This window comes from Pipistrellus hanaki, assembly GCF_964339955.1.
Source record: "Pipistrellus hanaki genome assembly, chromosome: 5".
Taxonomy (NCBI): domain Eukaryota; kingdom Metazoa; phylum Chordata; class Mammalia; order Chiroptera; family Vespertilionidae; genus Pipistrellus; species Pipistrellus hanaki.
The window spans coordinates 2,944,613-2,971,454 of record NC_140507.1 but is presented as its reverse complement, the minus strand read 5'-3'; the positions used below and the strand labels follow the sequence as shown (position 1 = coordinate 2,971,454).

The window sequence follows — 26,842 nt, the reverse complement described above, 5'->3', positions numbered from 1 at the left end:
CAGCCTCTAGCTTTCGCGATCCTCTGAGTGGGAGAGCGAGCCGGCTTCCTTTCCAAGCACACAGCGTTCTGGAATGGAGGCTTAGGCTTTACTTGGCACAACCTAAGACCTGAGCCCCTCTGTGGACAGTCCCTGCGAACTGAGGGTAGACTGTCACCGGACCCACAGGCTTCACCCCAGGGTCCTGGTGGCAAAGCCAGTGGCCTAACTAACGAAGGTTCATTTCCTCAAGGCAAAATGGGGTCACTAATGCCTTCCAGAGGGGAAGTGGATGGGGGGGCAGAGAAAGAGAAGGAAATCCTGCCTCCAGGTGAACGTATGGTATCGAGGGGGCGGGCAGCAGCGCCCAGGATCAGAGGGGCTCTGGCTTCTGTCACCTAGACCCCAGCCCCTCCCCCTGAGCTCTCAGGACACTAACGGCGCGCCCTTGACTTTCAGGCTCCATCCAGCTAATGCCAAGACGGTGGAGTGGGACTGGAAGCTGCTCACGTACGTCATGGAGGAAGAGGTAACCGGGCAGTTATGAGGGGGGTGTCTCCTGCAGAGGAAATTCTCACCAGAAACAACAGTAACAGCAAAGCGGATAGTCAGGTCTTTGCCATTATTTCCTTATTCTCTCAGCCCCATCAGATAATGCCTACTGACATGGTATGTGCTGTCTTCTATTCAAGATTGAGGCGTTCACGTACCCCTCTCTTTCTCGAGCTCCCCTGGGAAATAGCCGTGAATGAGTAGGGAAGTTGTAAATCCATGGCAATGACAGTAAGAACATTCGGTCTGAGTGAAGATGGGGAGATCTGGAGGAAATGTGAGAGTGATGATGGATGAAGCGAGGCAGAGAAGCCAGAGGCCAGAGGCCATGTGGGAAGGGCCGCAGCCAAGGAGGGAGAAAACCTGCCTAAAGGACATGAATGTGTGGCCAGTGGACACAGACCACAATGTGGGGAGGGCCAGAGGGAGGAGGGCGGGGTCTCAGTGAAGGAGGGCAAACAGAGAAATCGGGGACATGTCTAATGTCAACAATTAAAAATAATAATACTGCCCTAACTGGTTTGGCTCAGTGGATAGAGCATCGGCCTGCGGACTAAAGGATCCCGGGTTTAATTCCGGTCAAGGGCATGTACCTTGGTTGCGGGCACATCCCCAGTAGGGGGTGTGCAGGAGGCAGCTGATCCCTTTCCCTTCCTCTCTGTAAAAATAATAAAATATATTTAAAAAAATAATAAATACTACTACTAATAATAAATAAAATGGTGATGGTAGAATAACTTGATATATTTATAACAAATCATTTGTTATACATTTAAAATGGATGAATTTTATGGTTTGTCAGCAAAGTTCTTTTTAAAAATACAAAAAAAAAAATCAATTTGGAAGAGTATTCTCAAAATTCAACACTATTCTTGAGGAGGTGAAAGAACTAAACTGATAATGTCAGGCAGTATAGAAAGGATTCAAAAGAAGCTTTAAGAAAATAAAAAATCTTCACCAGAAAGAAATGATTTTCTTAGTATACTGTATGTATCTCCAATGTAGTAAATAATTTTAACATAGTCCTTACACTGTAAGCAATATTCAGTTATCATGTTTAAAATCAATTTTATGCAAAGCATGGAAGACAATTTTATTCGCTTTGACAGTGGAAAATAGAAAAGTATAGAAGATAAAGGATGGGAAATGAAAAGAGCATCTCTGAGAATAGTAGGGCTATTACAGTGTCCTTATCTTACAGCACGGAGAGACAGACTATATTTTTTGTAGAGGTTGGGACATAAGTTGAGGTAGTTATTTTAGGAAGAGAAGTGGGATATGGCATAAATGAGATAAGTCATAATCTAGCATAGCAGAAGCCAATCGGTAATGTCGAAAGCTGATAAACAAAAACACAGTGTGATAAGAGGGTTTTTTAGAGATCTTTAGAGTAGCCTACAGGAAGTTCAGAGCTCTGCCCTGCGGCCCTGGAGGACAGATGGCTGCGGAGAGGTGTCACCAGAAGATTCAGAAATCAGCACAAGTCCTTGAGTTTTCCAAAAGCATTTATATCGGTAAAAATGAGAGAACACGTACTTTTGGAAGACAAAGGCATCCCATCCCCACATCCTCCGAAAGAAGAAAGGAAGAAATGGTAGATACTCAGAACGGCCTTCTTCCTGCTGACCAAGAGGTCAGTGTCTAGAAAACGTGCTGCCCTGGGTGTTTGAGAAGGCCCCCGCAGAGGCCGGGCGTGGTGGGTGCCCTCTCGTTCTCTGAAGCTTCGCAGCCTGGTGCCCGGCCTGGACCCGGCACCGTCTCCCGGGAAAGGGAAACGCTGACTGTGCCTGCGCCTGTTGAGTGACGGTGACATCGGCTCTGGTTAGAATGACCACAGGAACCCCGGACAGGAGACTCAGGCCTGCGTTAGATAAGAGGGCCGAACAGACCAACAGCGGAAATGAGGTCTGAGGGCCCCCAAAGCGCACGCTCTCCCTGCGCCGGGTGCTCCCTCAGGGCGGGCCTTCACCTGGCACAGAAAGCCCCCAGACCTGCCGGCCAGTGAGGCTGCATCCACTGCTCCCGCTCCGGAGGTCACCGCCGGGGTCATGGGGCTCAGCCAGCATTCGGCAGAGCTGTTTGGGAGCCGGCTCCCGCCTCTGTCCTGAGAGCCGCAGTGAAGGCTTTATTCTGAAACTGATAGACTGAGTGAGAGACTCCCTTCCCTGCGTCTCATCATCGGGAAGTCTGCACCCTGAGCCCCAGGAACACCCTGTTCCCTCTTCCGTGCTGACCCCTCTGCCTGCTCTCCCTGCCAGGGCAGGCGCACTGTGGACTCGTGGCCTTCCTTGGGACTGAGTCTTTTTTTATTTTCAATATATTTTATTAATTTCTTACAGAGAGGAAGGGAAGGGATAGAGAGCCAGAAACATCGATGAGAGAGAAACATTGACCAGCTGCCTCCTGCACACCCCACACCGGGGATGTGCCCTCAACCAAGGTACATGCCCTTGACCGGAATCGAACCTGGGACCCTTCAGTCCTCAGGCTGACGCTCTATCCACTGAGCCAAACCGGTTTTGGCGGGACTGAGTCTCAGTGAGAGCCCCGTGCTCACTGTCACCGGGAGATGCACTATCGATACTTCTCATTCTCTCCCCCAGGGACAGCAGCTGCCTGGGCGCGTCCTCTTCCTGCGCTACGTGGTGCAGACCCTGGAGGACGACTTCCAGCACACGCTGCGGAAGCAGCGGCAGCACCTGCAGCAGTCCATCGCCAGCACGGTGCTGTCCTGCGACAGGCAGCCCCACAACGTCAGGTGGCCAGCCCGGGGCGCTGGGGCGGCGGGAGGCGGGGTGGGAGGACCAGAGAACGTCAGGTGGGGAGGCACTCCAGAGCGGGAGGCTGTGACAGGGATGGTTACTGAGCCATGGACAGCCCAAGACACATTCTCTCTGCCAAGCGGAGGCTGGGCACCAGAGATGCGTGTTTCTCCCAAGGCCATCAGACTTCCTGTGGTCTGTTCACTGTTGTCCCCACAGCCTCAGGAGATCTAAGAGAAACCTCACTGGCAGTCAGTCTAGGGATAGGAAATCAGTAAGTGGAGAATCCCCAAAGAGCGCAGGACAGCGTAGCTGGGTTTTAATTTAAAAATATCGGTTTGAATGAGAGCAGTTCTGTCCACCATTGTGCGGTGTGAGTGCAGGCATTGGATGGAGGAGGCAGCGGGAGCCACGATCCCACGCTAGCCAATGCTGTCAGTCACTTTCATTCCCGCCCCTCCTGACGGGGCCTCTCACTACACAGAGTGATTCTTGGGTTTAAAAACAGGCGTTTGTGGCCTCAGAATGCAAACTGGGTCCTCCATTTGTGCTCTATCAGTGGAGAAAGCCATCTGTTCCAGACGGAAAACGAGCTGTCTTTGATTCAGTAAGAGATGGCTATGAGATTAAGGCTGTGGCTACATGGATGTAGCCAGTGGGGAGACCTAGGGGGTTAGGAGCCCAGGTTAAGGCTGCACTTCTGAGCACCATCCAACCAGACAAAAGGTGAAGCTTTTTCTTACCTCTTTTCCCTGGCAGAGACGTGATCAAGTGGCTGGTTAAAGCGGTGACCGAAGGCGCGTCGCCTCAGCCCCCCAATGGGAGTCTCACCGGCTCGGGAACCGGCCCCACGAAGGCCGGCAGCAGCCTCGCGCCTCCCCCGCCGGCTCTGACGAGGAACGCCACGCAGGTGTAAGGGCAGGAGCCCCTGGGCCGGGGCTGCGGGGATGGACCAGAAGGGCCCCGCTCCCTCGGAGCATCCCCCGTTACCAGCCTCGAGCAAACGGTTCTCACTACAGACTGTCTTGTTTGACCAGAGGCTGAATTTCTAACTCCAAAGGCAGAGCAGCCGCAGATGCCCCCTCCCCCCCAATAGACGGCTAGGACTCCACTGCGGGAACGCAGATTTATAACCGAAGCGAAACAAAACCCAGGGACACAGCCCTCCCCTCTGGACACCAAGAGGCGGTGCAGTGCAGCTGGCGTCCGTCCTCCGCCTCCGGACAGAGAGAGGGGCGGGGAGTGGGCGCTCGGCAGCCGCTAGTCCTCGAGGCCCTGCGTCCCTCTCCTCCCATCCTGGGCAGGGCCTGGCCGTTCACCCTGCCAGTCCTGCCAGCTCAGAACAGCGGTGGCTCAGACGGGGCAGCCCAGGCGCTCAGACAGCACCGGGAAGAGATGCCTGGAGTTTCTTGGTGGGGCTGAGAGCGGTCTGGGTATTTTTTGAGAGATGCCAAGATTTTAGCGGCTGGAGCTGCCCTATACAAGTAACCCTCCCTCCTGTGTCAGTCATGTTGTGAGAAATCAGTCACGCGGCATTTCAAACACACCACTTGTGCTTAAATTCACAACACTATGTCACAGTCTCTTTGCACAGATTTTCGTATAAGGCCTACGGGTTTTGACTAACTTAGGAAACAGTCTTGCATCACAATGGAGAATGTCCTGGAGCAGAAAAGCACTTACGTGGGCAGCCGTGCAGGAGGGTCATCCCAGAACCCCAGCCTACAGATCCGAGAGAGGCTGACACGGGTCCTTTACAGGAAGCTAATCTCACATGAATAATAGTAACAAGACATTTATTTTAAGTGAATATTAATAGAAATAAAAGTCTATTTACTGTGATCTTACCAATAACAATAGGCACTACTGTTTACCATTCTGGCTGCCCCATGTCCCTCAGAGCACTCACTGCTTTCTGAACCAGGCCCTGCCAGTCATTTGTCAACAGGTGAACAGCCTGTCACTGCAGGCCGGAATCTGAGGCCCGTGCCTCTGGGCCACCTACTGTGTCACCGCCTCAGGCTTTCAACAACAGCCTCTCCCACCACCACGAAGATGCTGTTAGAAAAGGCGGGCTCCGGCCTCGCGCCCCTGAGGGCTGTCCAGGTTCCTTCCGCCACGTTAGCCGGTGGGGTCTCACAGGAGAGGGCCACGTCCCACCAGTTGGCGTTCTGAGAAGGAACTGAGCAAAATGAGTGTAAAGGAAGCAGTAATAGGAGAAAACCGAATGGTGAATATCTACTGGGTTGGGCAAAGTAGGCTTGCGGCTGGAAAAGGACAGAATACAATAACTAATAACTAATGCAAGAACAAGCTCTGCATTTCACAGCTGTAAGCCTACTTCTTCCCACCTCTGTATTTCCCCCTGAATCAGAGATTCAGATACTTGGTAGCAGTTTCTCCATCTGCACAGCGAAAGTTATATAGATGATCCTCCAAGTACTCTAGATCCTTATGACTGTCTGTCTCTCTCTTTGAATTTAAAAGCAGCTTGCTTTTGCAGCTCACCCCCAGGTTCTGAGAGGTTCAGATAGTATGGTCTGGCAGAAGGGACTCAGGTAGGTGGAACGGCTGGACAAAAGCATGCTGGTGGCTTGAGTAGTTCTCCCTGACCTGTGTGCTCCTGAGACCTTGTAGATCGCTGGTGGGCTCCTCCCTGCCAGCAGGTGGCTCCTCCCGGCCGGCCGCCGCTCACCCGCTCTGTTCTGGCCCAGGATCGTGTGCCAGCTGCAGAGGCTGCTGTCCATCGCCGTGGAGGTGGACAGGACCCCCACCTGCAGCTCCAGTAAAATCGCCGAGATGATGTTCGGGTTTGTGCTGGACATTCCCGAGAGGAGTCAGAGGTGAGGCTTAGTTCTGTTTTCCTTTTTCATTCCTGGAACATCATTTTGAAATAAATTTCCGAACAGTAGTGGGGGGTGGGGGTAGTTCCTGTTTCTATAACCTGTAAAAGAAGACAGGTTTTTTTGTTTGTTTGTTTGTTTGTTTTTAAATATATTTTATTAATTTTTTTTTTTTACAGAGAGGAAGGGAGAGAGTAACATCGATCAGCTGCCTCCTGCACACCCCCTACTGGGGATGTGCCTGAACCAAGGTACATGCCCTTGACTGGAACTGAACCTGGGACCCTTCAGTCCACAGGCCAATCTCTATCCACTGAACCAAACCGGCTAGGGCAGTGGCCGTCAAATTCATTAGTCCACAGAGCCAAATATCAACAGGACAACGATTGAAATTTCTTTTGAGAGCCAAATTTTTTAAACTTAAACTTCTTCTAACGCCACTTCTTCAAAACAGACTCGCCCAGGCCGTGGTATTTTATGGAAAAGCCACACTCAAGGGACCAAAGAGCCACATGTGGCTCGCCCTGCGAGCCGAAGTTTGCCGACCACGGGGTTAGGGCAAGAAGACAGTTTTCAATGAATTCTTTTTTTTTTTTTAATATATTTTATTGATTTTTTACAGAGAGGAAGGGAGAGAGATAGAGAGCTAGAAACGTCGATGAGAGAGAAACATCGACCACCTGCCTCTTGTACGCCCTCTACCGGGGATGGGCCTGCAACCAATGTACATGCCCTTGACCGGAATCGAACCTGGAACCCTTCAGTCCGCAGACCGACGCTCTACCACTGAGCCAAACCAGCTTCGGCTCAATGAATTCTTATTATTTGCAACTGAGTCATAATTTTTTGGGAGAAGTCGGGATACCTTAAATGGAGCGTAAACTTTCCTACTTTACCCATTAACTAACGATCTTACTCCTTCTTCAAGGTTCACCTGCTAAGCACAACCTTCTCCCCTGACCCTCAGCCAGAGAGCCTGGCGTACATGTCCATGGGCGGCCTGAGAGGCGGAGGAAGCAGGCATGTGTTAGAGATGATCAGAATGGGCAGGGCTGGGCCTGCGGAATGAGCCCAGGCAGAAAGACTAAGGAACCAGTTTCTCTAACATGAATTAATAGAGCATTCCGCTGGGAGGGGATACAGAAACAGAGTTTTTGGCTAGAATTAAGGATTCTTTCTTTGAACCAGCAATTTCAGAATCCAGAGGAAGACAAGTAAACCGGAATGAATATGAATTCGTGAACACTTGCTGGTACGGGGAGTAACTATGGAGAGCAGTGTACATGTGACCCTCGGAGAAATTATCTCCCTCAGCTCTCTGCTCTTCACCCAACCCCAATGCTCCCAGATGCAACCAAGCGTATTCTTCCTCCGCTCTGGTTCCTCCATCGGATGAAACTGTCCTACCAAACATTAGCCATAGGGTGTAATGCAAACACCCGGCTAAGGTTAGCACAGGCGTCTGTTGGGTCCCTACAGCGCGCCAGTCATGGTCACGTTCTCATATTTTCATGAGACTAAAAAAGGAGAAAAATACTAAATGTGAAATAACTAGTCCAGGGTTACCCAGCTGAACAGATTCAGAATCGGAATTTAAGCCCAGGCCTCTAAGTCGCAGGCTCATTGTCCAGAGGAGGCCGTCTGTGAGAGGTCAGGGAGAAGCTGTGCTTAGATGCTGTGTTGCTTTACCGCTTCATTTGGGTCCAACTCACTCCAGTCATTCATTTAAGCCCCGATTCTGCTGAGAGGGGAGAAGTCTGAGGACCACATAACTATCCACAAATTTAGATTCAATATAGACAAAAATAATTAAAAACGTGGCCCTACTTTCAAACACTCAGAAGGGGCAAATTGGCACTCACCAAGTTATACTAAAAAACCCTTTATCTTAAGGCTCCTTGCTGAGAACAGTATCTAGCACACTGTGAACATCCAGAAATACTATTCTTAACATTAATTCTCTTAGTCACAGTATGAAGTAGTTCTTCTTAATGTCCTAAATCAGTCTTCTCCAATACCAAGGTTCTCCCGCTTCCAGTGGTTGTTAATGAACAAATCTGTGTCTGCCTGTCCCCGGGCCTGGTGAGGGTGCAGGCCTCCACCGGGCTCTGTATCTGCCTGGCCCCGGGCCTGGTGAGGGTGCAGGCCTCCACCGGGTTCTGTGTTTGCCCGTCCCCGGCCTGGTGAGTGTACAGGCCTCCATTGGGTTCTGTGTCTGGTGAGAGTGCAGATCTCCATCAGGTTCTGTGTCTGCCCGTCCCCGGGCCTGGTGAGTGCAGGCCTCCATTGGGCTCTGTGTCTGGTGAGAGTGCAGGTCTCCATCGGGTTCTGTGTCTGCCCGTCCCGGGCCTGGTGAGTGTACAGGCCTCCATTGGGCTCTGTGTCTGGTGAGAGTGTAGGCCTCCGTCATGTAGTGTGTAGGTTCTTTCTTAGCCGCCTGTTTCAGGGCAAATGAGAGCATCCAGGGGGAATGGTGGATCGTTCCTGGAAATGAGAGCCGGCGGTGAGCTCCCTCTTCACCTTCTCCACGCAGAGAGATGTTCTTCACCACCATGGAGAGCCACCTTCTGCGCTGCAAAGTGCTGGAGATCATCTTCCTGCACAGCTGCGAGACGCCCACCCGCCTGCCCCTGTCCCTGGCCCAGGCCCTGTACTTCCTGAACCACTCCACGTCGCTGCTCAAGTGCCAGGTACCGCCTCCCTCCTCGGGTCAGGCCAGGACACCTCCCCACCCGAGCGTCACGTCCCAGGGACTGGAAGCTGCTCATGCCTTCGCCGGGGGAGTGGCCATTAGCACGTGCTCTTCTGTCTCCGCAGTCGGACAAAACCCAGTGGCAGACGTGGGATGAGCTGGTGGAGCACCTGCAGTTCCTGTTATCCAGCTACCAGCACGTTCTCAGAGGTAAGATGGCGTGAGTCTCACGAGGACAGTGTGACGCGTTAACGTTACTGGGGATTCCAGCCAGCCAGCCTTGTCCTTGGTTGTGCCTGTGAGGAGCAGGGAGTGACAGCTGGAATCACTGCTGAGAAACAAGAACCGCCTGTTTTCGTGATAGCACATACACAACACATGGGTCCTCACCAGGATTAGGAGTGAGCAAGAGTCATCAGACAGGGGAGGTGCTCAGTAAGTTCCTGACTCGCTCTGACAACTGACGCAGCCCATCCCTGCCATGTCTTTGCTGACTGACCACAGACATTATAGACATCCGTCAGTATGAGGCACAGCGCGCATCAGCGGGAGGTAAAAGCGCACATCCTACAAAAGATGGGAGGCATCCTGAGGCCTGGCAGAGCGCTCTGCTCATCCCAGGCAAAGCGGAGAAAGAGCTGCTTCAAACGAGAATGATTTGTTAGCAGAGAGTAGGGGGGCCTGGGAAAAGCGATGTGATCATTAGTGACAAAAGGAAAGACAGCGGCGTCAGAAGGAAACTGGCATTCCTCTGGAGGGGATGCCCAGGAATGCCATATTCTTGCCAGAAGTCCATGGCCTGGTCACAGGAAGATCAGACAAACCCATTCTGCGGGATTTCACAGAACAACTGGCCTGTCCTCCTCAAAAGTGCCACTTTCTTCAAAACAAAGGACCGAGAAACTGCTCCATTTTAAAAAGGAACTAAAGAAGCTAGAAAGTACAGTCTTGGGGCAATTGATGATATTTAAACAGATTATAGAACTGCATTAATATTAAATTTCCTATTTTTTATAATTATCCTGGCCTATGAATTTTTTAAAATATACATATATTTCTTAATACTGATTTTTTACAGAGAGGGAGAAGATAGAGAGTTAGAAACAATGATCAGTTGCCTCCTGCACACCCTACTGGGATGTACCCTCAACCAAGGTACATGCCTATGACTGGAATTGAACCTGGGACCTTCAGTCCGCAGGCCAACGCTCTATCCACTGAGCCAAATCAGTCAGGGCGACTGTAAGTGATCTTGATCTTAGGAGATCTATACTGAAGTATTGAGGGATAGAAAGAAGGGCAGGATCTTATTCTCAAACAATAGAAAAAGTATGTATATAACATTTATCTGCATGATCCTGTTGAGGTTGATTTTAGCTCAGTAGAGGCTCTTGGGAAGGTAAGGAAGTCCTAGAACTGAGGTGGATGTTATAGAGACAGAAAAAAAAGAAGAAAAAAAAATCTGGATTTAAGACAGAAGAGCAGAGTTTAAATCCAACCCGAGCACTTACTCTGCGCTGTGCAGCTAACTTGGTCTCTGACCCGTCTCTCCTCCTGCAGAATGGGGTTGGTAATGTTTAAGCTGCCAATGCTGCTTGCAAGTAGGTGTGAGGACTACGTAGGCATGGCTCAGGCATTGTGCGTGGACCTTGGTCTGCCTGTTTGCCTAACCAGGGGTAAGCCACAAGGGTCTTCTCTCTTTCAAGTTTTATAGATAGATAGATAGATAGATAGATAGATAGAGATAGATAGATAGATTTTTTTTTACAGAGAGGAAGAGAGAGAGGGATAGAGAGTTAGAAACATCAATCAGCTGCCTCTTGCACACCCCCCACTGGGGATGTGCCCACAACCAAGGTACGTGCCCTTGACTGGAATCAACCTGGGACCTTTCAGTCCGCAGGCTGACGCTCTATCCACTGAGCCAAACCGGTTTTGGCTCTTTCAAATTCTTGTAACTAAACAGAGTGCAAAGTCAAGGCCACAGCATACACTTGGTACCTGTCCTTCTCAGAACAAAGCCCCAAAGGCAAATTCCATGGGTACTTAGCCTCACTGGGCTTTATGTAACTTTCTTTTGGAGATCTAGCAGAAAGTTTAATATTAAAGCAGCTTGTTCTTGTTTAAAGTTCACCTTTAAAACATCTTGTTCACTTGTTTTGCTTCCCAGGAAATAGACCTGTGTCATGGGCAATAGTGACTTAACACAGACATGGATTCTGATTTAATTACAGAATATTCTTATGCTTTAACTAAGGGAAAGGAAGGCCTCAGATCAGCATACCGGGGTGGCAAAAGTAGGCTTACGGCTGTAATACAAATAAAGAACACAATAATTAATAAATAATACGAACACAAACTTCCAGGTCCTCACAAATGTAAGCTGCTCTGGGCACCCCGCATTGTGAATGGGCCGTGGCGCAGTGCTCGCTCCTTGTCCCTGTCACCCTCTCCAGCTGCCGTGGAGACCACGCAGTTTGAAACAGGGTCCTACCCTGAATGGCACCCTGAAATGGTCAGTGTCCTGGTCAGTGAGGGCTCCCTAGTCATCTCTGCCTCTTCACACATCTGAGGACATTGGGAGCGCAGCCTGTTGTCAGAGGCGGGAAGAAGGGGAAGGTGGCTGAAAAGCCTAACATGGAGAGAGGACGCAAGACGAGCACATTCCCATGCACTAGCTTATATCATCCAATGACCTGTGAAAGCCACTGACCTTTCACAGGCGGGACACAAAGACAGAGAAGAAATAAAGGCAGAGCCAGGACTACACTCGGGGCTGTTACCAAAGTCTGCAGGGAAAACACTGGAAGGAATACCTTTTCTGTGAAATCAGAAAGTGAGCGTCTACGGAACTCCCTGTACATAACTAAATTACTTCTGTGCGGGCCCTGGACCTTGGGGAGAAGTCCAGCCGAACCTTCACATTTTACAGACATTCCCCAAGCGGAGCAGCCCCAGACATGGACGCTGGGCTGTCCGCTGAGCTCATCCTCCGGCTGAAAGAAACCACCCCACCCCCGTCTGAACACAAATGTATTTCCTCATTTGGCCTGTTCTACAATGAGAGGAAGTGGTTCACGTAAACCAATACCACAGTAAACATTCTAAAGACAAGTTCAGTATTCCTTTGCAATTCTTTCATACTTAGGAAAAATCTTCCTGAAGATACTAAAAATTCACTTGAATATTTTTCAAGTGGTTATATTGATTTTAAATATAGTTTCATTGTTTAAAGTTTAAACCAACAAGGGGAAATTAAAATGAATAGAATTATTTAAAATCTGAAAAACTTGAGGACCAGCGAAAACAAGAACAATGGACCTTTTGGAAATAGAGTTACCACAAGTGCCCACTTGGCCTTGACTTGTGTCCCAGTAACTAGTCCACAAGTCTGTGCCCAGACCCTGCCTACTAAACTGGACTTCAGTGTCCTAAACCACAAAGGAATAAAAGCATTCATTTCAACTGACTTGTTCCCTCTTGCAGAGCACTTACGGAGTTCGGTGATCGATCGGAAAGACTTAATCATCAAAAGGATTAAGCCCAAGCCCCAGCAAGGCGACGACATCACGGTGGTGGACGTGGAGAAGCAGATCGAGGCCTTCCGCAGCCGCCTGGTGCAGATGCTGGGCGAGCCGCTGGCCCCCCAGCTCCGAGACAAAGTGCACTTGCTGAAGCTGCTGCTCTTCTACGCTGCGGACCTGAACCCCGACGCAGAGCCCTCCCCCCAGCCCTGGGGCAGCCGCTGAGGCCCTCTGCCCCGAGCACCAGAATACCTCTGGAACTGGATCGCCTGCTACTTGCAAGTTCGGAAAGTCTGGAAAGTAGTTAAAAGACTCACAGGACCAAGCCTATCCTATTTATCTGTAGGTTAGAACTTTCTAACTCTTTAGTAAATAGCTTTTTTAAACTAATCCTATCCTAGCCTATTCTCAAATACGGCTTAAATATACAAGGTGTATATATTTTTTGATAAATTATTTATCTATACTTTTTGAAACAGGTACTATAAGCACTTACATGTTTAACATTCCATTCAGGATATGAAAAAAATCCTCTGAACAAATCCTAGACATCAAATGTGACTCAAGGTACTGATGCCCTGTTCTGAAAGAGAAAGACACATCCGCTTCTCCCTAACGGAACACAAACATCAATATTAGACCTGTTATATTGCCTATGAATTTGATTTTGTGGCAAGTCTATTAAGATATAATGTAACGGGGAAAGAATGGAAAGTTAGAAATTAAAGAGGATGAGTGTTAACAAAAAATGTTAAAAGGATACAATAAAAAGGCAATGGTTTTTCAAAATACCAAGTTTACTTGCTTACCAGGACTGTGAGTAAGCAGAATGCAATAACCACTCTTAACAGGACGTTTGAGAAAGTAGTAAAGAATTTTATTATTAAAACAAGTAAGAGATACGAGCTTAACAGAAGACACAATAAATTAATTGTTCTCACCCTTTGAGACACCAGCTCCCCATGCAGACACGACCCCTCCAAAGCACGCACAGCAGTGCTCCGAGCCAGCGCTCAGGACGGGGACGGAGCACGCGCGGTGAGGAGTGAACAGGGGCTCCCCCTGGTTCCTGTCCCCGGAAGCTCTGTGCTCACGGCCTCAGGCTCACTGGGGGCCATGGTTGCGTATAGAACCTTTTTTCATCCTTCCACGCGGCTCTTAGAAAAAGTGGCAGGTCCCGGTGACACCTTTTCACGTGAATGCCTGGACTAGAAGCTCCATCTAGTTACCACCATCTTTATTTTTAAACACTTTAATATCCATTAATCTATACCAAAGCAGTAGGCTGAATTTTCTCCCTTAGAAATTTTCCTACCAAATTGGAGTTAACTTAATCTCACCTTAAAGTGCAGCAGAGGATATGCAAGACTGGTGTTTGCTGACAGGTGAAGAGAAGCCCTGCCCAGCAGAACTGCGGGAGGCATCCCAGGAGCTATAGCGAGGGCTCCATCTCCACGCAGGAGGGTCCCTGCCGAGCCTGGCTCTTCTTCGTGCCCAGATCTCGTAGGTCCCCACACCACGCACGGAGCCCACAGCTCCAGCCGTCAAGAGGGCCAGAGGCTAGTCAGTGAGCACCCCTACTCCCCGACTGGCCCATGCCCTCGCTGACCTTGGTCTTTAAAGGAATCAAGAAGTCTGGGTTTGGGAACAACGTAAGCATTATCTACCTCGTACGCAATGATAAGTTCTTGTCTAGGCTGAATAATGCAAAAATAGGTGCTCAGGCCCCTACACATCACCGCTGAGAGCACTGAGTCTAACTTTAAATTAAAGCACGCACAGTGGCTTCTTCCACACAAGGACAGGCTTTGCACTAATGTTTCTCAAAAACCAATTAAGTCTCCAGTTCTAGACTCAGGTTAAGATTAAAAAACAAACAAAAAAAAACATTCCTATGTCAGAGCCAGGGTGATAAGGAAGTGGGTGCAAGACACTCTCAGTCATTGGAAGAGAAAGCTCTAGAAGCCGGTGGGTGTGAGCACATTCAAGTCCCGGGGTTTGAGGTTATGGGTCCGAGGCGGTGGCTTCTTCCCTTCCATCACCGGCAGGTCCATCGTGGGCGGCTTGAAGGCGGCGGGGTCCTCGGCCATGCGGGTGGCCTGCATGCGCATCACTTCCATGGGCGAAGGCTTCGGGGCTCCTCGGTAGGGCTGGGTGGCAAAGCCGCCTGGAAGGAACCAGAGCAAACCAGTTCAAAGCAGGAAGCGGCGGAGCAATGCCTCCCGCTGCTCGCTCTCCTGAGGGAGCCGGCTTACCGGAATCAGACTTCTGGATGGATCTTGGGCCAAAGAAGCTCCATTTATCGGCCGAGCTCCTGTCTTTATCGCCGCTGCCGGAATCCATGGAGCTAAAATGTGGGCCGGGTAGGGCTGTGGACGAGCCCGAAGAGAACCAGCCTCTGGCAGAGAAGAATAAACAGCCTGATAGATCCTCCGCCCTCTGGAAGGGTCTCGCGCGAAAAGCCTAGGACTGTCAGCTCCCCCTCCGCTCAGACCACAGCCTCAGCCCCGTCCGCACATGCACCCCGCTCGGAAGGCACAGGCGGGCTCACCTCGGCTTCTGCTTAGGGGAGGAGTGGGGGGTGCTGCTGGGCGTGGACTGGGCGGAGGCCGGCTGCTTCTCGTCCCTCGATCCGTCTCCGCTCTGCAGTTTTAGTTTCTGTTCGGATGGGTGAGAGAGACCTGAGCCAAGTGTGGGCATAAATATCCTGGTCCACACCAGCCTCAGACAAAGGGGAAACATTAAGGGGGAATAATTTCGGATTCTGGAACAGATATTCCTTCGTTTTGTCATACTACCGTGTTTCCCCAAAATAAGACATCTTCCAAAAATAAGACCTAGGGCATGGAAAGATAAGACATCCCCTGAAAATAAGACCTAGCGCAACTTTGGGAGAAAAAAATTAATATAAGACACTGTCTTATTTTCAGGGAAACAGGGTAGATGGAAACCCACCTTTTAAAAAAGCGACTAATTCTATAACATTTCTAAATGACTAATTCTAGACATTTCTGCACTAAAAACCACATTAGAGCTTTTAAATTTCCCACCTCGTCCAGCCAGTAAGTACAAGAACTCAAGCTGCAGGCCTTCTGTGCCTTCGCAGTATGGCCTGAACTCTTCCCTACTGCCTCTCCTGCCGCGGACGACCCGCCACGCCGGCTCTCAAAGCCACGGCTGGGCCTGCCACTCCGCCAGCTGCCTGCTCCCTCTGGCCTCTCCCTCCGTGCCAGCCCCTGGCTCCTTCCGCGCTGCACACACACCTCTAACACAGACAAACGGCTGCGGGCGAGGAAGATCTACTTCCCAGTCCTTCCAGGCCGAGGCTCCCTGCCTGCCTCTGTGCTCCGTGTCTGCTGTGCCCATGCTGAGCCCCAGCCACATCCGAACGCACGGCCCTCCTCCAACTCCCCGGCAACCCCTGCCAGCGCGCTCCAGCTGGCCCCTGTCCTGCTGCGGCCAAGACGCAGAACATGGCCAAGGTCAACGCTACCGTTCTGCAGGGGAACCGCTCAATGGGACTCAGACACGGGTCCTGGAAAGTCCTCCGGGTCAGAGACGCACTCTCCGGAAGCATCCGTTTTGTCTGACAGCTTACACTGGCCAACCAACTCTGATCCCCACAGCAGCGGTGGTTATCCCAGCGAGCAAACATCTGGGGTGCTCATAACGAAGTGCGGCCGTCCACAGGTCTCCTCTCCCTCCCGCAGAGCCCAGGCTGCACCCCTCTTCCCTCTACGTCCTGTGGGCATGATCCTCCTCTGGGCCCTGCAGGAGCCAGGGGCTCGGACAACTCTGGAACACGGGGAAACTCCAAGACCAGGGCATCGGAGGCTGGAGCTCAGGTGCTGGGAGGGGTTACACACATGACCTTGGACGCAGTCTCTTTATTCACAGAACATGGAGAACAGTGTCTACCTCAAAGGATCAACCCGAAGTGGATGCGAGTGCCTCAACGCATAAAGCACTGCTCAGCACAGAGCTGTGTTCCCTGGACTAAGGTCATCTGAAATTATTCATACAGCAAGTTGGTCATCAGTAACCTTACCAAAAACTAGCCTTCACTCCAATTTTAGAAGTGAAGAGCAAGAACACCCAATTCTGCATTTGCTTTTAATTGTTAAACACAGAGCGTCCATTCTGTCCAGCGAGTATTGTGCCTGATGATGTGCCGATGCTCCTCCCCTCAGTGTCCATCGCCCAGGTGCAGGAAGCGACCGCCTGGCCTTACTGGTCCTGACGTGCTCAGCACCCCACATGCGAGAGCACAGCGGCTCCTCTCATCCTCCTGACCAGATGCCCCACTTCAAAGGCAGATAAGCAGCGCCTTCGGGGTAAGAGCTCTGGACCTTACGCTCCCCATGCCCACAGGTGGGCTCACACAGCTCTCCCTTCCTCCCCTCTCCTCTGCGTCACTGCCCGCACGCCCCGCCAGGCTAAGCCACCGCAAGCTATGAGTGATGGCGGGTCGCTTTTGTCAAACGAGCTTACGTGGAGTGCTTCTGCCACTCGAAGGTACTTGGTCTCCTCGGTGGTCAGGCCCTTGTGGGGTGTGTAGCCAGCATCTCTCAGCCCTGCCTGCTGCTCAAAGCGCTGAATGCTCTCCTGGGTCTGCTCTGGGACAGAGGAGACGACAGTCAGCCCACCCGCCCTCCCGCACAGACGGGGCAGAGCACGGACACCTGCTCTCCTCCCCAGAAGCAAGGGCCAGCGGCCACCCGAGGTTCCCCGGACCAGCAGGAACCCGAACCCCACACACAGGCTGGAGCCAGAGGAGCCTTCCCTCACACCTCGAGGAAGAACAGAACCTCCGGGAAGCTTGCACTTCCTGCTGTTGTACACTGACCCCCTCTGTGTTAGAAAGGCAGCCCGGAGAGGCAGCTGGCATCCCCAAACCCTCTCCTCGGGGTCACCGCCCGCATGACCCACAGGCCTTCACCGGAGAGAAACGGGCCCCGTTTTGCCTTCATGGCACCGAGGCACCAATTCAATTCAAACCAGAGAACGTGCCTTGAACTAGTCAAGATCCGCCGAGCCAGCGTTTCTCGTGCGTCAAAGTGCCCCTCTCGGTGACAGACACATGTGATCTGCTCCTACTGTAAGCAATACGTCAGTTATGGGAGCATCGGAGATCTGCTTCCTGGCGTGTTGGCAGTTTGGCTCAAATAAAGTCATGAACTTCTCTAATATATATATAAATAAATAAGTTATACCGGGGAATGAATGACAGCTGAATTTTTTACTTTCTCTGGACACAACCTAAGACAGCCCACGCACAGGAATGTCGCAGCTCTGGGCCAGAAGTCCTTTAGGACTCAGTCATTCCCCTTGGAAGGAACTGTTTTATTTCTATCAGAAACAGAGGCTCCGGAAAAATCCTCAGTGTATAAAGCTGTTTCCCTGTCTGACCAGGTAGTCACCTGAACATGTAAAAGGTGGGAAGGATTTAGTGCACCACAGCGCACCGCCCGTCTTTGGAATGCAGCTGTGTTTAACAGTGTCAGACAGACAGCTGCCAGACGGTCCTGGCAGTGCTGGCGGGAAGGCAGGTATGGCCTCCACAGCTGCAGTCAGGTGGAGATGTGCCACCGCGGGGACAATCAGCGGTGGCTGACAGCGGCGCTGCGGGGAGCTGGGACTCTGTGCCTGGGCAGCTGCCTCTCCCAGAGAAGCCGCCCCGCCGCCTGCCAGAACCTTCTCCGGCTCGCAAAGCACAAGCAGTGGCTGCCAATCCAGACGGCGTGTTTCCATGTGAATGAGAGGACGTCCAAGGGCAGTTTGGACTTTCGGTTCTTGGGCGAGTTCTTGAGTGACTGCGCGGATAAAGGATGCCTCCCGGGTGAGAAACGAGGACTTCAGACCTCACAGCTGAGCCAACAAGAGCCTCTGCGCCCTGTCCCTGGCAGAGGCTGCTGCTGCTGACAAGCAGGACTGTGTACCTAACGACTAATTGTTAACTTCCCACAGAACCAAAGTTTAAAAAAAATGCCAGTCTCATTAGGACCACAAAGCACACATCCTTAAAAATGAAGCTGAGGCAACAAACTTGCCTTAAGGTCCAGAAAGAGGAACATCTTTGAACCACTTAAAAAAAAAAAAAAGAAAGAAATACAAGGCAGGCGGAACCCTCCCCCACCTGCCAGCCAGACTCGCCACTCGTTTAGGAGCCAGTCCTGACGAGAGCAGCAGGAATACACCTACACCAGCGGGTGCCTAGAATTTGGCAAATCTTCACCTCAGTGGAGCTTCCCTGGTGAGCTGGCACCTGTCGGGCACAGCCAGGACAGGCCGAGGCCAGTGTGTCTGCAGAACCCGCACGCTCTTCCTCTTCCCACCCTCTTCCACGCTGCCCTGAGGGTGCCGAGCGCTTACTTGTGATGAGAGAGCTCATGATGACGCGGGTGGCTTTAGCCTTCACCACCGGGACCTTGTCCACACTGTCAGGGGCCGAGGGCAGGGCCAGGGCAGGGGAGGACACACTGGCCTCTCCTTCCTCCACCTGCGAGAGAGGCAAGGAGGCACTGAGCAGAGCAGGCGGTCACACCTCCTCGTCTCCCTTTGGGGAAGAAGTCACTGAATCTGATAGGTAAGGAAATCTGTTTTGTCTCCTCCGGATTAGATAAATATCATCCATAGTGGCAAGAGATAAAGACACTTCCCAGCCCATGTCTGTCCAAGAGGCTAGTGGGACCCACTGCTGCGCACTGAGCAGGACCAGGCCCTGCGCTGGCTCTGGCTTCACTCTTGGCTGCATCCTCAGTGCTGTCAGGCCTCAGAGCGCCAGGATTCCCTGCGTGGCCTGGTAAACAGCTCGCTGGGCCCACCCGCATAGGCCTGGGGTGGGCCTCAAGAACTCATGTTTCTAACCGATTCCCAAGTGACGTGGATGCTGCTGGTTCCCGAGACCATGACATCAGGACTGTGGCTCTCACAGTTCAAGGAATGGTCTTTTAAAACAAAAAACAGGCCAGTGTGGTTCAGTGGTTGAGCATCAACCTATGAATCAGGTCACAGGTTTGATTCCTGGTCAGAGCATATCCCCAGGTTGCAGGCTCGATCCCCAATAGGGGATGTGCAGGAGGCAGACGATCAATGATTCTCCCTTATCACTGATATTTCTCTCTCTCTCCCCCTTCCCCTTGCTTGCTGAAATCAATAAATATATATTTTTTAAAATAAACAAATCAGACCAAAAAACTCTATGTAGCTCCTGATCTTTAACGTGAGAGCCAAGAGCTCACCACCTTCTGTCACTCCACCCGATGCCATGCTCAGGACGAGCAGGGAGGAGGAATCTGGGTTCCTGCTTTGCTCTCCACTTCCCTAGAGGAACTAAGGAAGCGGAAAGGAGGGGAGAAGCGTGAAAAGCTGTCCTGGTTACAAACGGGGACTGTGATTTTCAGCTGTGGCCTCACTGGAGTAGAGGTGGCCCTCTGCCTCCTCACGGGGGAGATGGGACAGTGAGGAAGGAAAGAACGTGTGTGCTGATCCAGCCGAGCTTCCCTGCAGGAGCAGCTGTCCGGGCTGCAGCTGTCCCAGCGGGGCCGCCACGGCAGGCGGGAGGCCCCTCCTCTGCCGGGCTCGCAGCAGCCGTTACAAATGGACGGGTGTGCCACCTTGGAAGCACTGGCAGAGGCCCTGGAGCCACTGCTCTGGCACTCAGGCAGGCTGCCAGGGTCCTTCGCACCAGGACTGCCAGTCCTTTCTGCACATTCGTTTACTCCTAGCAACTAACTGGGTCAGACATGGGTACATAGCGCACAGGGCACTTCCCAGAGCTGCAGGGAGCTTTGGAGAAAGGAGCTCCTGTGCTGAGTTAAGGGAAGGGTGAGGAGGCCCATCAGAAAGGCATCCAATTCAGCTCTACCGAGCAGTCAGGCTGGGAGCAGGCGTCAGTGTCCCCTGCACACCTACTGTGTGTCAGATCTTTCACTCTTTTATTTAACCCCACCTCACCTCCATGGCAAAAGCAGTCCTCTCTCTCAAGTGGAGACGCTCACTCAGGCGTGAGGCTCTGTGCCCAAGGTCATTGCTAATAAATGGAACATTAAGGGGCGGTTGGGGCTGGCAGCTGCAGTTTTCACCCACTGATGGCCGAGCGAGCGGGGCTGCACTGAGTGCCAGCAGCAGGTCCGAGCGACTGGTGGGACCTGGGCATGCGTGGGAGTGAAGAATTTTCAGTAACCACCAGAAGCTCGCCCTGCCTTGGTCTGGTGCCTGCTCCACCATCCAGCTGCCGCCAAAGCCCATCATGCTTTGCACCCTGGTGGTCAGCGCATGTCATAGCAGTTGTTCCACTTTTCCATCTATTTGCAGTTTAGCCTTCTATCATATAGGAGGGTGCTCACCATGTACTTCCTGTCAGCAGCTCCAAGTTCAGTAAAGGAGCTGCAGACTAAATGGCCTCATCTGACCTTGGCAGGCCTCGTTTACTCAGCCTCGTTTATTAGAGTCGGCAGGAAGCGCAGGCTTCAGTAACACGCCTGCCAGAGGGGCTGAGAGAGCAGCCGGTGGGCCGAGGCGTGTAGTGTTGGGAGTGGGAGCAAGGCCCGAGGAAGAGCGTGACAAAAACAAGGATAGCACGAGGCCAGAGTCCAGGAAAGAGCCAGCTGTTCCCACCCCATCACTCAGGACATTTTCTGGCACCTGCTCATGCCAGGGCCTCTGCGTGGCACTCAGGCAGAGCGCAAAACTGGCACCGCTCCTGCCCTGCAGAGCTAACGGAGGTGGTGAGAATGGAGGGCGTGTGGCAGGGCCTGTGGGACAGTGGCGAGGTGACAGTCGGATCAGGAGGAAATCCTTGCAGAGATGTCTGAGTTAAGACTTAAAGGACACCACCTGTTGGGGAGGGGGAGCAGGGGGAAGAGGGAGAACAGGATAGGATGGAAACATTCCAATGAGTAGTGGAAGCAGAGACTTAGGCGTCAAATACCCTGGGAAGTGCAAGAAACCTTGGTGACTTGCATGGTCAGATCACTGGGGAGCGGCTGACAGGATCGGGTCATGCAGAGCCAGACTGTGGAGCTGCCATTTTTAATGCTGCGGCAAATGAGATGGTCTGGACAGAGGAGTCGCAGGCAGAAGACATGGCCATTCTAGTTTGAATTAAAAAGGAAAAAAGGCCCACCGACTCCAGCTGAGGCACAGAGAACACATACAGGGACTGGAGGCGGCCAGACCGTGTGGGTGCCGGAGCCTCGGAGCTTCCGGAGCCGGGGAAGGAGCCAGAAGGCCGGGCTGCCAGGAGCAGGCGGCAGGGTCAGGTACCTTGGCGAGATGCTGGTACTTGCGCTCTGGAATCACTGGCTTCCAGGGGATGCTGCCCATGTCCGACGGAGGAGGAGTCATGGGCGTAGGGTCCTCCAGGGCATCATCATAGCTGAATGCCCGGCGGCTCATCCCGATGGGCAGGGACATCTTGCCTAGAGGCCCACTAGGCTCAAGAGCTGAGAACAGAGACACCTGTCAGCGGGTTCAGCAACGGAGCATGCTCACAGCTTAAACCGCTCTGTAGGCAGGACCCGAAACACTCACTCAGGGACACAGCAAGAAAAGCGAGTCCGTTCGGGAAAGGCATCTGTAGTGCTAACCCTGCCTGTGTGCCCGACACCTGGACCCTCCTCCTGACCCACTCAGCAGCCCCAATCCCTTACTTAATTTAAATGACCTGAGCAAGGTCACACACTTCCAAGCGCAGTAAGTCATCCACGTCCAATCCCGTCCGATTTCAAAGCTTGTGTCCTCAGGCCACGGAGCCTGCCCCACAGCACTCCCAACGCTCTCACTCGACACCGAGGCCATGCCGTTCTGATTCCGGTTTTGCAGACGCGGAAAGGCCCACAGGTAGAGTGATTTGCTCCAATCCACAGAGCAGGCAGCCAGCTGGGGCTCGATTCAAACCCTCTGCCTCCCGGCCTCACACAGAAAACAGCCCGGTTACAGGAAATGCTTCCAGCACGCTGCCCGGCGCCGCTCGCTCCGAGTGCTCTGGTGATCTAAGAGCGGCGCCGACGGCCGGCACAGAATCTGCTGACAACCGCCCGACGCTCACCCGCCGCTGCCAACTGCTCCTGCCCTTCACCCGACCTGCCTGGCGGGAGGCCCCGTGTGACACAGCACCGCCTCCCAGCTCTGCCAGGCCCGGAGCAAAGGTCACTGTTTCATACAGAACTAATGTCCACATGCTGCCTTCAGCGTGACGTTTTCCTGTGGCTAAAATTATAGTCACTCTCCAAAACATCAGCCTGGGTGGCACTAAGTCCAAAACGAGCAGACACGTCATTTAAACAGCAAGCGGACCAAGCAGCTACCATTATTATTGCTATTAACAAATAATAATTACCAATAAATCCCTAAAAACAGAAAGAGGGTTAGTGGCTGCCAAGGACTGGAGGGGTTGGAGAAAGGGGGGAGGAATGGGTTTGAGGTGAAGATGTTCTGAAATTAGTGGCCACAGTTACACAAAACACTAAATTATTCATTTTATTTTCTTATTAATTAATTTTTAAATTTTCTTTATTAAGGTATCACATATTTGTCCTCAACCCCCATTCCAATCCCCACCCTCCCCACTCATGCCCCCTAAATTATTCATTTTCAATGGGTGAATTTGATGGTGTGTTAATTACCTCAATAAAAATAAGCCAATAGCATTACCAAATGCCCTTCCTCAACAGGCACTTACTCCCTCATCTTACCATATTCTCATCAAACAGAAATTCTTCCCACTTTCCAGGTCAGGAAACTGAGGCACAGATCCTAAGTGACATCCAGCTAGCAGTGTGGGTGGGGCCAGAACACGGACCTCAGCCAGTGCTCACTCTACATGCAACACTCCATGCTCCCCACAAGCCAAAGCGTTCACATGACGAGTGCAGCACGATGGTCTGGGATGGTCACAGCAGAACTTACGCTGATCACGAGAGCAATGAAAGACAAACTGAAACGCAAGCTGATGGTGTGGAAACTAGAGCGGATCCAGACTGGGAGCCGGGGAAGAGTCCTACTGCTCCTCTTAACTTGGGAGCGATTTCAAAAACATCGTAAGACTCCTCCCAGCAGCCATCCCAACAGCCTTCCTAAAATACTGATAAAGCCAGCTCATACTAAGGAAATTCCTAGAGACCCCACATTTTCTGGGCACTAAATGCGTATTCATCACTAACTTTGACACATCTTCACGTATTTCATGTTTAAACTTCACCGCAGCCTGAGAGATAGGCAGTATCATCTATACTTCACTGACTACCTAAAATTGACTGATTCAAATTTTGATTAAAAAATCACTGCCCCTCCCACTCAAACAGTCCAAGGTGGGACCGATGACTTCGGTAACCCAGAAATGATTGCCCTATTGAGACCCACGACTCATAAAAGGACTATTGTCTTTCCAGTTAGATTTTGGATTCGTTATCTTATTAACTACCCAGCCAGGTAGTTAATTGGTTAATAAGGTAATGTTACTTATCTACCAGGCTGGGTAGTTAATAAGATAATATTTAAGTGATGCTAATCTATTAAATCTAAATACTCTACTGGCGACCCAGAGTAACCATCAATATGTGGTTCCGAAAAAGTGGTTCTGGCTGAGGACAGAACATGACTTCACCGAAAAGAACTGACTTTACCAAAAAGAATTAGGTTTACCAGGCACTTCTGATGGTCTCGAAGCCATTGAAAGACTGGATCCGGGTATTTTTCTAGATAGCTTTCAGAGCTGGGTCCCTGCCACCTAATGAAAATAACAAAAAGCATTTTCTTACAGTGAACACCAAAGCATAGCTCAGCGCTGTTCTTCTGACAGGCACACAAAGCACAGTTTTACGGCTTGTTTACAACGCTGGACACACAGAAATGAGCCGATGGGAGAGCAGCATGCCCAGGCAAAAATAAATAAATAAATAAATAATATCATCAAAGATCTCACCACGCCTGCGGCTGATCTTAACACCTAAGACACGACAGAAACACGACGCCCGGTGAAAAGGTCACCTTACCGGAGTGCAGTGACGCTCAGGCGGCCGGAGAGATACTAATGAGGAACATGGTCCGGCTGCTGCGCGTTAGCTAAGTCGCTTGGGCAGGGTCCGTCCATTCCCGAGAGTCTAAGAACAACAAGCACAGAGCAATGGGCCAGCCGTCAGCCTAATATTTATATGGGTTTTCACACAATTATCTCATGTTTGAACCCTTGCAGGAGTCCCGCAAAGCGGACATTGTTTACCCCCAATTTAAAGAAGAAGAAAACGAAACATCAGGAGGTAAGTGATGTCCTGGGCCGCAGATAAGTGGCCCTTCTGCAGGACAGGCAGTTTCACCCCCCGTTTACCGGGGAGTTCAAACGAAGCCCCGAGAAAGCAGAGTTACTTGCTTTTCAACTGGCTGCACGCCCCCTCTATTCCCACGGAGCTCAGAGAGCAAACTAAGCCAGTTCTTCATGAAAGAGCATCGCAGAGCCGACGTGCCGCCATCCTCCCGCGTTCCGACCAGATACACCCCCTTCCGCTCCGCGTCCCCCGCCCGCCCCGCCCCGCAGAGGCCGGCCTCTCCGCCCCGGGGCCCAGGACAGCGTCTCCGGGCTGTGAACGGCCAGGTCCGACTCACCCCCACCCCCCAGCGAGCAGGGGGCCGCGGAGGGAGGGCCAGGCCCGGCGGCCGCCTGCGGGGCGGGGGGAGCCCTCAGAGGCCAGGACCCGGCGGGGCGGGGGGTGGGTCCGGGCCGGTCCGGCCGGATGGAGCGGAGGCGAGGCCCCGCGCAGAACAGCGTCAGAGAGAAGGCCCAGCCCGGAGCCCAGGGCCTGGGGAGGCGGAGGGAAGGACTCGGACCCAGGGCCTCCGGGGAGAGGCCGCGCCCCCCGGCCCGGCGGAGGATGGAGCCCAGGGAGGGCCCGGCCGGCCCACCTCCATACCTGGGTGCCGCCCGGAGCTGCCGACAGCCCGTGCCCCGGCACTAGACCGGCTCCGAGGACCCACGTCTCTCCAGAGGTTGTGCTGCAGACGGGATCCAAGCCATGGCGCGACCGGGGGGGTGTCAACCGCGACTCAAAAGCCTCGGGAATCGACCCGGGAGCCTAAGATGCCGGCAGAGCCGCCGCCTTCGTGATAAAGCCTCTCAAGTCACGCGAGACTTGGACCGGAAGACGCTCGGGGCATGCTGGGAGTTGTAGTCTACGATCGGAAAGGCACCCGGATCCCAGCTGCTCTTCTAAGAAATGAAATGAACAGGGACCCTCTCCCAGCAAGAGCTAGGTTAGTCAGGGTTAAAACTAAAAAAGGGGGGCAAACCCCATCCGTCTCCCCTAGATAAGGTGGCCCGAATGTCATTTCCCTTTTAAAACACTAACGAAAGTTATGACCTCTCAAATGTCACAACTGGAAGGAAGAAATTTGTTTTCCTTGTAGGGTTTACAAACATGATAAAGCAACGTGTTTCTACCCCACATTCCAAGCCTGCCATTGAGGCTCATCTCTGGAGGGTTGTGGTTGGCTGGGGAGTAGGTCTCGTATTTAGATTTCAGCATTCATATACAGGTATGCATCACCAGTGATCACAGACAGTGGTGTGGTGAAGGCCCGGGGTGGGGCAGGGGCTGGGAGGAGAAGAGTAAAGGTGAGGGTGGAGATGTGGAATTGGGGGACATCTGTAATACTGACAAAAATAAAATAAAATAAAAATTAAATAAAAAGATTTCAGCATTTGACACTTGCCAGGTCTACTGGGGAGGACTGAGAGGCTTTCACTCAGGCAACTTTAAACCTGAGTGTCATTCCCAGGCCACCTCACCTGACTGCACCACACATTAAAGTCTTTTCTACATTTTAAAAGTAGCCCTAGCTGGTTTGGCTCAGTGGATAGAGCGTCCACCTGCAGACTGAAGGGTCCCAGGTTCGATTCCAGCCAAGGGCACATGCCCAGGTTTCGGGCTCGATCCCCAGTAGGAAGTATACAGGAGCCAACCTATCAATGATTCTCATCATTGATGTTTCTATCTCTCTCCCTTCCTCTCTGAAATCAATAAAGAAATATATAAAATAAATAAATAAATAAATAAATAGCCGAAACCAGTTTGGCTCAGTGGTAGAGCGTCGGCCTGTGGACTGAAAGGTCCCGGGTTCAATTCCGGTCAAGGGCATGTACCTTGGTTGCGGGCGCGTCCCCGGTAGGGGGTGTGCAGGAGGCAGCTGGTCGATGTTTCTCTCTCATCGACGTTTCTAGCTCTCTATCTCTCTCCCTTCCTCTCTGTAAAAAATCAATAAAATATATTAAATAAATAAACAAACAAACAAACAAATAAATAATAAATAAATTTTAAAAGTATCTTGTGAATAAATAAATTGCATCCTGGTGTGTGTGTGTGTGTGTGTGTGTGTGTGTGTGTTAATTTGGAACTTTTAAAATAGTATATGCCATCATTTTTAAAAAATATATTTTATTGTTTTTTTCCAGAGAGGAAGAGAGAGGGACAGAGAGTCAGAAACATCGATGAGCGA

General features: G+C 51.6%; 2 protein-coding genes and 1 long non-coding RNA gene across 10 annotated transcripts in view; 1 reads left to right on the top strand and 2 right to left on the bottom strand.

Moving 5' to 3' along the window:
• Nucleotides 1-14,241, top strand: part of SIMC1 (SUMO interacting motifs containing 1) — a 47,132-nt gene extending 32,891 nt beyond the window's left edge. For both annotated transcript variants that reach the window (XM_084886140.1, XM_084886139.1), the window contains exons 4-10: nt 439-508; nt 3,135-3,289; nt 4,053-4,205; nt 6,008-6,136; nt 8,670-8,826; nt 8,954-9,038; nt 12,315-14,241. In XM_084886140.1, the coding sequence (XP_084742266.1) occupies nt 439-508; nt 3,135-3,289; nt 4,053-4,205; nt 6,008-6,136; nt 8,670-8,826; nt 8,954-9,038; nt 12,315-12,577 (1,012 nt within the window). In that variant the 3' untranslated portion in view covers nt 12,578-14,241. The remainder of the gene's footprint in view (nt 1-438; nt 509-3,134; nt 3,290-4,052; nt 4,206-6,007; nt 6,137-8,669; nt 8,827-8,953; nt 9,039-12,314) is intronic.
• LOC311623799 lies at nt 6,717-8,674 on the bottom strand. Its single transcript, XR_014795209.1, has 2 exons — nt 8,391-8,674; nt 6,717-8,203 (listed from the first exon to the last, which is right to left on the bottom strand). It is a non-coding gene; the product is annotated as an uncharacterized lncRNA (long non-coding RNA).
• Nucleotides 13,208-25,467, bottom strand: KIAA1191. Of its 7 annotated transcripts, XM_084886196.1 has the most exons (9): nt 25,261-25,467; nt 24,349-24,456; nt 23,999-24,083; nt 21,620-21,798; nt 18,725-18,851; nt 16,844-16,968; nt 14,904-15,010; nt 14,608-14,750; nt 13,208-14,519 (listed from the first exon to the last, which is right to left on the bottom strand). In XM_084886196.1, the coding sequence occupies exons 3-9, from the start codon at nt 24,024-24,026 to the stop codon at nt 14,311-14,313; spliced, it is 918 nt and encodes a 305-aa protein (XP_084742322.1). In that variant the 5' UTR covers nt 24,027-24,083; nt 24,349-24,456; nt 25,261-25,467; the 3' UTR covers nt 13,208-14,310. The 7 variants fall into 7 exon arrangements, with proteins under 7 accessions (XP_084742322.1, XP_084742324.1, XP_084742323.1 ...); XM_084886198.1 differs by lacking the exon at nt 23,999-24,083; XM_084886197.1 differs by lacking the exons at nt 24,349-24,456; nt 25,261-25,467 and having other exon boundaries at nt 23,999-24,293.
• Between the last annotated feature and the right edge of the window lie 1,375 nt (nt 25,468-26,842).